Consider the following 8831-nt stretch of genomic DNA (forward strand, 5'->3'; position numbering starts at 1 on the left):
GTCATTACGTTTCCCTTAGAAACCCAGATTTTTAAAAATAGTATCAAATGAATTTAGCCGGTGAGATGGGAGGGAGGGGCTCCAGGTCCGCCTGTGCAGGAGAGGGGAATGTGAAAATCGTGCCTGCAGCCTCGATGGCTCACTGTCCAAAGCTCTCTGGCGAACAATGAAGGGAAATACTAAAAAAATATTTTAGACTATGCTCGCAAGCCGCAGTGACCGTTCTCTCAGACCGTCATGCTATGAAGACCGTGTGTTAAGTCTGATGGAAAACGTTTTTTTTTTATCCAATGAAAAATGCGTCTGTCTGGATAGCAGTCAGGGTTCCGTCACTACACAATGAACCACTGTCTGCCACAAATCTTTGTGTGTTAACTAAATGAAACACTTAGTAATCGCTACAGTATCAAAAGAATGCGATCATAATACTCAAATGCATCAATATTATCTCGCATCATTATCAAAACTTAGGCCCTTAATCAGAAATAATTTGCAAGTTTGCATTACTCTCACTGGCAGACAGGCAGACAAACACACACACACACACACCAAAAAACACTCTTGCACATTCCTCCACTCACAGGGTTAGAAAAACCCTGGTATTTATTTTCCAACAAGCTTTTGATGTTCGTACAAAGACAATGGATATACTGAATTTTTGAGCCAATGAGAAAAGGTATTCACTGTCTAAATACATACAACACTGTAAATCAGATTTTAAATTAAGTCATTTTTGAATGATCTAAAGCAACCAATCGGGTTTTTTTTTCAGTTTCTTAAATAAGAGCAAACAGAAAAGCACATTATCTCTTTAACGTTATGCATGAACATCACTTCCAACGTCACATGTTCACTCTTTTAGGTCCCACATACCCATGGAATGATCATGAAATGGGTGCAAACATGATGACCAATACGGTACCCTTTTCAAGTTTGAACAGCAGCAGTAGAATTGTGGCTTTCACTTTCATAAATCCATGTAGAGCAATCAGTTAGACTGGAATCTGAGTCTGAATCTCCAAAGGATGAACAATTTCAGTTCACATATTGTTTGCATATTGTGTGCTGATCTTAACAGAAATGATCAAACCGGATTATTTTATTACTTCCCTATTCATTTGGGCTTGAATCTTAAACATCCCTTTTACACCATGACTGCGGCTGCCAAATCTGGCAGACATACATCTCTTATAAAAGAATAAAATGAGCTTGCTGGTCTGTGGTCAAGCCTGAGACACTTTTTCAACTCTCCATGCTAAACAGACGGCGGGGATTGCCTTAGTGGTCAAAGGGATGGGGGGGGGGGGGTGCCAGCAACTCTGTGGAAATTCGACCAAGTCTCAGTATGGCATTTACGCTTGTGCAAGAAGCCAAGCCCTCCAGTCTGGGAGAGAGTGGTGGGTGCCCACTTGAGAACACTGCTAACCCCTGAACACACATCCATAACATACCCCTCGTACCGGTCTTTTACGCAGCTGGGAACAAAGGCCTGGTTGGAGAGGAGAGCAGAAAGGAAACGGGGTCACCTCATTTGGCACACATGAAAGGGTTCTAGTAACTAGACCTTACCCCTGAAGACCAACATTACACCAGGAGCCGTCCGTAGACTGTAGATCACCTGGAGAAGGTTGCATTCTGAGTCTGAGACAGAGCAATGTTGTCTAATGAGGGCCAAGGCCGGAGCTGTAGGTCCAGTATGTTCTGGTCAAAGGAGGCTGCACATTCAGCGCATGTGACTCTGAACTCTTCTACGAGTGCCATAAGATTACTGCACATTGTGCCTGGACACTGCTTAAATCAGCAGGGCAGTCCACCACCCAGTGCAAATGATGGGCTTAAGTCAGAAAACCTGAAGACATGGAACAGTTATTTAAGTTGATTAGGAGAAGAGAGGAGGAGCAAACACTCTTTGCCCTTAAGATTTTCCCCAAAAAGCCATTTGAAACAATATGATATGATATTATGGACTTTTAAGCACAAATTCTGAATAAAACAAATCAAACATTTCACTTCTCAAGGGTATCTAAAAACAGGTCTGCGTATGTCTTCTTATTTGGATCTGTAGTGTACGTGTGTTTAAGTGTGTGTGCGCTGCGTATTTGTGTCTAACTGTATGGATGAGTCTCTCCATGTATGAGACATGAGAGAGAATGGATAGGCCTGGCCACTGGGCCCCTCTCTCGGTCCCCTGCGGTCCAGTCTCACGGGCCACGGCGCTCCCTCTTGGTGAGCAGGTAGCACTGGATAGTGCGGAGGCGGTCCTTGGCGGGGGCGAACTCCGGCTGAAGCTTCAGAGTGGACTCATACCAGTGCATTGCTTTTTCAAACTCCTCCTGCGAAGACACAAAGAAACCACACCGATTTAACACCAGATGACTACTGCCACACCGGCAACCAATGTGACATGCGCCTCGATGACTTTTAAGTCTCACCGACTATTTTCTACGTAGCAGTTACATATGGGCGAGTGGTCACACTGGTGACTTCTCCAGAACTAGGGGTACAATTTAGGCAGGGTGAACCCTGCCTGAACTTCCGGGGAATTTGAATTTCGCCTGGCAGCTCAGGCTGGATACCAGCAGATCTATTTTCGCTGTTTACTGCCAGAATCTTTGGCTCCAATCAGAAACGGCCATACTCTATTCCTGGCACGCTATTGGCCGGTGACGCGCCGAAAACGAAACTTAAGCGACGTGAAGTGCAGTAGAAACAAAGCGCAGCCTCACCAGACTAATGTTCAATCTTAAAAGATTGAGTTTAGTATGGTGAAAACCAGACTAGGTACAATTTGAAATAGCTGCAGTGTGTGACACAACCTCCTGAACATGTGAAAGTTGACCGGTATTTAGCAGATGCGTATATCCAAAGCGACAGAATCACAACAGCGTAGCGGCGGAGTCAGGAATCGGACCCGGGTTGACCGATTGTCAGGTGGGGACGTTACCGCCGTTACACCATGCACCACTTAATCTTGCTTAAGTCAAGGTCATCTGAAACTGAGCTTAGCAGTTACTTAGCACTTCACTTTAAAAAATAAAACTATGGCATGCTACATCTTATGTGATGATCCTTTGTAGTAGTAGTAGTAGTAGTAGTAGTAGTAGTAGTAGTAGTAGTGGTAGTAGTAGTAGTAGTAGTGGTAGTAGTAGTAGTACTGTAGGTGATTTGAAGCTTTCACTTCTATAGTGTCACATGAGGTAATTAATTAGTTCATGAATGAGTTCAGGCCAAGTTGTTACAATCATCAGTCAGTTATTCCATCTGTTGCGTTGACTATTCACAGCTCACTGTCACCAGTTTTGCATTATGCTCCTTATCTAGGGCCTTTCACCCTACAAAGTTTGAACAGGCTGGGAATAATACTTTTCAAGATCTTAATGCCCAAACATGGCCTCCAAGATAAGGCATTTTTGAGAGTGTAACAATAATTACACAAAATCCAGGGTGAAGAGACTCACCATTGCGATGTAGACGTTGGCGAGGGTGAAGTGGTTGACCACAAAATGCGGCGCGATCTCCACGGCCATGCGGGCCACGGTCAGGGCGTCCTCCCAAAGCCGAGCGTTCTGGAGGATGTTGGCCAGGCTGATGAGGGGGACGTCCTGTGGGAAGAGACGCATTCTGAGTTCTGGCCACCAGAGGGACACAAACTAGGCCGGAGGGACCAGGCCAAAAGCCCAGTAAAACCAACACTGCACTCTTAGCCACCACAGTCATTTCCCGCATATAAGCAGGACAGTGTTTCATGCAAGTTAAAAGAAACAAAACCATATTAACACCATATGAACTGCCAACCTGTATTAACCTCATAGCTGAAGAAACTTTGCAAAATCAATGTATAAGCCGCGGCTAATAGTCTGGAAATTACGGGTACGCAAGAGAGAACCCAACAGAGAAACTCTGATAAAAAGTTAGAGGTAAACGCCAGTTGGTGAGCTCAGCCCTAATATAATGGTGCGGGGAGGCTACAGTACCTTCATGTGGTGTGGGGCGTAGTTCAGTGCTTGGCGCAGACAGTCCACGGCTCTCTTGCCCTGACCTTTGACCCTCCAGTACAGCGCCGCCATGCTGGACAGGACCCATGATGTCTGATTCTGATGAAGAATGACCACACACACACACACACACACACACGCGCAAACACCCAATAGGGACATTATATAGATGCAACATGTTGTTTGCTTGTGTGTGTCCTGTTCAGTAGGTATGGGGGACAAACATGCATATAAAATCGAATCGTGTCCTTAAAGGTTGGGTTTTTACTCATTTTTGTAATTAAGGCATTTAGATCGATTTCCAAAAGATGATTTTATATTCCGCTTTTAAGTCAACTTTAGCATGAGTTAAAATACTTCTGAGTCTAACTGTATGAAACACAAGAAAGTGATTATTGCAAATTAACTCTGTTAAGGGAATAACTTTCCTTTCAGTTCCTAGAAGAAATGTAAGCTACCACATTGGCTTTGTGCAAATTGTACAAATGATACAACTCAATTCATCTTTCTCTGATCTCATTTTCACAACAAAATCATAGTCTCTCTAACGATTTTAACAGTCATCTTTCCTGGTTATTGTCATTAATACTAATGAAAGAGTTCAGTTTACAGTATGACATAGAAGGTATCTATGGACATGCTCCTTTGCTTCCAGTGGTGTAGCACCCAAAGAACATACCCAGTCCTAGCACACCTGCCTTACCTTCTCAAGGACTTTGGCTATGCGGGTGCCCACTTGCTCAAAGGACTGAGGTGGATATTTGTCTTTGCCAAGATTCTGCAGCACCTACAGCACAAAAATAAAAAAAATGTATTCAGAAGTCCAGTCTCTCCATACACACACACACGACACCAGATCGATGAGTCACGGACACGGGATGGCAGACAAGGGCGGGTACCTCACGAAGCTGGCTCTCCCCGGTGTAATGGATGCCTCCGCGATTCGCCACCCCTCCCAGGTGGTCCAGCGTGTGCATGCTGGCGGGCAGGTTGGCGTTACACACGGGCTCCACGGCCGGCTCCTGAAGCGGGGTGGCAAAGTCGATGTGCTCTGTGATGCTGTGTGTGAGAGAGAGAGAGAGAGAGAGAGAGAGAGAGAGAGAGAGAGAGAGAGAGAGAGAGAGAGAGAGAGAAAGAAAGAGAGATTTATTAACAGTCCAATTGATAATGAGTAGGAAAGCTCTAGTTCTCTGCCACACAGCAGCAGGGACAGCAGTGCCAGCGAGGGGAACCAAACAGAGAGGCGGTTCTGGGGCGGTTGGTGATTCGGGACGGGAGTGGCCACTCACTCGATGTTCTTGGCGGACACGGCGAGCCAGGTGCTGGCCACGGTGGTCAGGTCCACGCGACGTGTGCGTTGGCACTCCTCCGGACCGGGCCAGCCCAGACTGGTGTAGTCCCGCCAGCGGCCTGCACCACAGACACACAACAATACGTAAGCACACACGCAGAACATTCACATTCATCACCTCTCTAAGCATTAGACACTTCAAGTCAAGTGTGCCAGGAATGTTTATTTTAAAGAATTTAATGTGTATCCTTTTTTTTTCCTTTTTTTTTAGAGGCACACACAAAGAGAGAAAGGCACACCAGCAGGTCCGGGAGATGGAATGGTGGGTCCACTAATCTCCAGGACGGAGTGAGCAGCTGACGGCTCCCCCTGGTGGAAGCCCTCGTCCTGGATCCAGCCATCTGCAGCCTCCGCCTTGGGCTTCCTCACACGCTTCACCTGGAATGTGATCTGTGGAGCGGGGAGAGCCCAGGATGAGACGCCGCCTGACTGGGACATTTAGCTTCATTTACTTCATTTAACCACCTGCTGGGGGGGCATCTATAGTGCTAGTGATGTATAGGTGATTCTATATCATCAGGCTCCAGTATTACATAGTGCAGAGAACTACATTATGTGTCTATGGATACCGTAATTTATTAGCCGCGGCTTATACACATTGATTTTGCAACATTTCTTCAGCTATGAGGTTAATACAGGGAGCCGTTAATATGGTGTTAATATGGTTTTGTTTCTTTTAACTTGCATAAAACGCTGTCCTGCGGCTTATACACAATGCGGCTTATATGCGGGAAATGACTGTATGGATACTGCACACCTGTTGCAGGTAATCAGTCACTTGTACCTTGTATGGCCTACAAACACCACTTACCCACTCTGCCCCCTCGTCGTCCTCACAGTTGCCGAAGCAGGGGCCTCCCGTGCGGCCGCCCATCACCCGGTCGTTCTTCAGCACGCGGATGCCCCGCAGGTCTCCCCTCTTGCCCCCGACGTCCAGCGCGCCCTCGAACGCCCCCATGAGCTCCTCCTTCAGGTGCCAGTCCTCCTCCTCGCCAGGCCTCTTGCCCTCCCTGGAGACGGCCTCCCCTGCGCCCTTCTTCTCCTGCTGCCCGGCCTCGCCAGAGCCGTTACTGTCTAGCACCACCTCTGGAGAAAGAGAGAAAGAGAGAGAGAGAAAGAGAGAGAGAGAGAGAGAGAGAGAGAGAGAGAGAGAGAGAGAGAGAGAAATGGGTCAGAAACGCAATATAGATGCAAAGAGAGCGGTATGTACTGTACTCAAATTTACAATTGAAATGTCTACACAATACAGTGCTAAATACATTTCACCCGTAATAGTCTATGTACATTGAAAGAATACGATCAACTGCATAAATCAAGTACTCTTATGTTTACAATGAACTAATAACCCGCATGCCACGGGCTGCACTGAGCTGGTCTGGTCTTGCTCAGGTCTAATGGGCCTGGGCCCTGCGCTGGTCTGGTCTTGCTCAGGTCTAGTGGGCCTGGGCCCTGCGCTGGTCTGGTCTTGCTCAGGTCTAGTGGGCCTGGGCCCTGCGCTGGTCTGGTCTTGCTCAGGTCTAGTGGGCCTGGGCCCTGCGCTGGTCTGGTCTTGCTCAGGTCTAGTGGGCCTGGGCCCTGCGCTGGTCTGGTCTGGTCTTGCTCAGGTCTAGTGGGCCTGGGCCCTGCGCTGGTCTGGTCTTGCTCAGGCCTGCATGATGCGGAGCTGCTGAGGAGCGCCCAGGAGCCCTTACTCTTGGCCCCCGCTGTGGTGCAACTAGCTGGGGCACCTGCACTGCACGCCGGGGTTCGATTCCCACCCCGTGGTCCTTTCCGGATCCCACACCTGCTCTCTCTCTCCCATTCACTTCTTGTCTCTCTCCACTGTCACTGTCAATAAAGGCATAAAACGCCCCAAAAAATATACTTAAAAAAAAAAAAGAGCCCTTACTCTCAAAGAGCAGGGAGTCCTCCACAGCGGCCATGGGCGGTGGGCGTCCTTCTGACCCGTCCCGCCGGTCACTGCCGCCGGCTTCCCAGTCCTCCATCGGCAGTTCCAGCTCCTCCTCGCCATCACAGCCGGATTCCTCTGAGGAGACACCAGGACATTACATTCACACCTGCTGGACAGAGCTCAAGTACAGCCGCAACATACTGTACATACATACAGTAGTACACACATATACGCATATCTGCCAGAAAACACCAAAGTAAATACAAACTGCAAACGCGTACATGCATCAAGAGGAGTTTAATTGACTGCTCATTATGGATACGGTTGAAATGCGTGTGATTTCAAATGTTCTGTGGAGGTCATGTTGGGACTTTAAAAGGTCGCTGAGAGACACCGTGGATGAGGACAGAAATGCAGATGGAGCAGCAGACTCAGCAGACACACCAACTCCGCTCCACGGGTGTGTGCAGCCTGCGCGCGGGATGGGTGTGTTTGTACAGAACGAGAACGCAATTCTGTCTGTACGACACAAAGTCTTTTCTATTTTTGGGGGCTGCTTAAATTATTGAGTGCTTGATATCTCCACTTCAAAGTCTGCCTGCTTGCTAGCCTCGACGCGAGAAAGGGGGTGGGGTGTGGGGGTGCGGGGGTGCGGGGGGGTTGGGGGTAGGAGTAAGGGTTGGAGGGTGGGGTGCGGGGGGGTTGGGGGTAGGAGTAGGGGTTGGAGGGAGCCTCGGAGTATGCGCAGAGGCCGAGAGATGGATAAGGAGCGCTCGCAGTTCTGCACAGAGAGGCACAACAGAGGAGCTAAATCAGGAGCTGAGGAGGCTCAGTCTGGGCTATAATAGGAGGACAAAGTGCAGCGGTGGCCAAACTAAATAAAGACGCGTGCGTGCGTGAGTGGCAGCAGCTTGACGGACGCCGGGAGGAAACCAACGACGCCCTTTTTTCCTCCCTCCGTGTTCCACAGGTCTCAAAATGCACTCGATAGTGTTTCTTAAGAGGCTAGCGGAGGGCCAAAATGTCCGAATTAGTCAACGTACGGGATGCGATGATGAATGGTTGCTTACTGTTCTGCAGTTTCAGGCAAACAGAAAAACTGGACAAACTCGAAGCACTTCAGAGCAATGTACAGACACTGTGTCAAATAAACAGTGAGCACACACACAGAGAGAGAGAGAGAGAGAGAGAGAGAGAGAGAGAGAGAGAGAGAGAGAGAGAGAGAGAGAGAGAGAGAGAGAGAGAGAGAGAGAGAGAGAGAGAGAGAAAGAGAAAGAGAAAGAGAAAGAGAGAGAGAGAGAGAGAGAGAGAGAGAGAGAGAGAGAGAGAGAGAGAAAGAGAAAGAGAAAGAGAAAGAGAAAGAGAAAGAGAAAGAGAAAGAGAGAGAGAGAGAGAGAGAGAGAGAGAGAGAGAGAGAGAGAGAGAAAGAGAAAGAGAAAGAGAAAGAGAAAGAGAAAGAGAAAGGGCGGACTGACGTGTGCAGGGTGGGCGCTGGAGGTTGTAGAGGAAGGGGTAGAACTGCAGGCAGCGCAGCAGGGGCAGGCTGGCGTGGCACTGGGCACAGCTGGACTTCAGGCTGAGGGCACGGCGGAAC

At 48.3% G+C, this 8831-nt stretch overlaps 1 protein-coding gene across 2 annotated transcripts; it reads right to left on the bottom strand.

Moving 5' to 3' along the window:
* Window positions 1-568: 568 nt before the first annotated feature.
* ttc17 (tetratricopeptide repeat domain 17) lies at window positions 569-8831 on the bottom strand (the record flags this gene model as incomplete). Of its 2 annotated transcripts, none has more annotated exon segments than XM_062549420.1 (10): window positions 569-2333; window positions 3459-3602; window positions 3975-4094; window positions 4699-4782; window positions 4895-5054; window positions 5285-5405; window positions 5586-5736; window positions 6158-6432; window positions 7235-7372; window positions 8713-8831. In XM_062549420.1, coding segments are annotated over 10 exon segments (1444 nt in total), but the record flags the coding sequence as incomplete, so codon positions are not given.

This window comes from Sardina pilchardus, chromosome 11 (assembly GCF_963854185.1).
Source record: "Sardina pilchardus chromosome 11, fSarPil1.1, whole genome shotgun sequence".
NCBI classification, from domain to species: Eukaryota; Metazoa; Chordata; class Actinopteri; order Clupeiformes; family Clupeidae; genus Sardina; species Sardina pilchardus.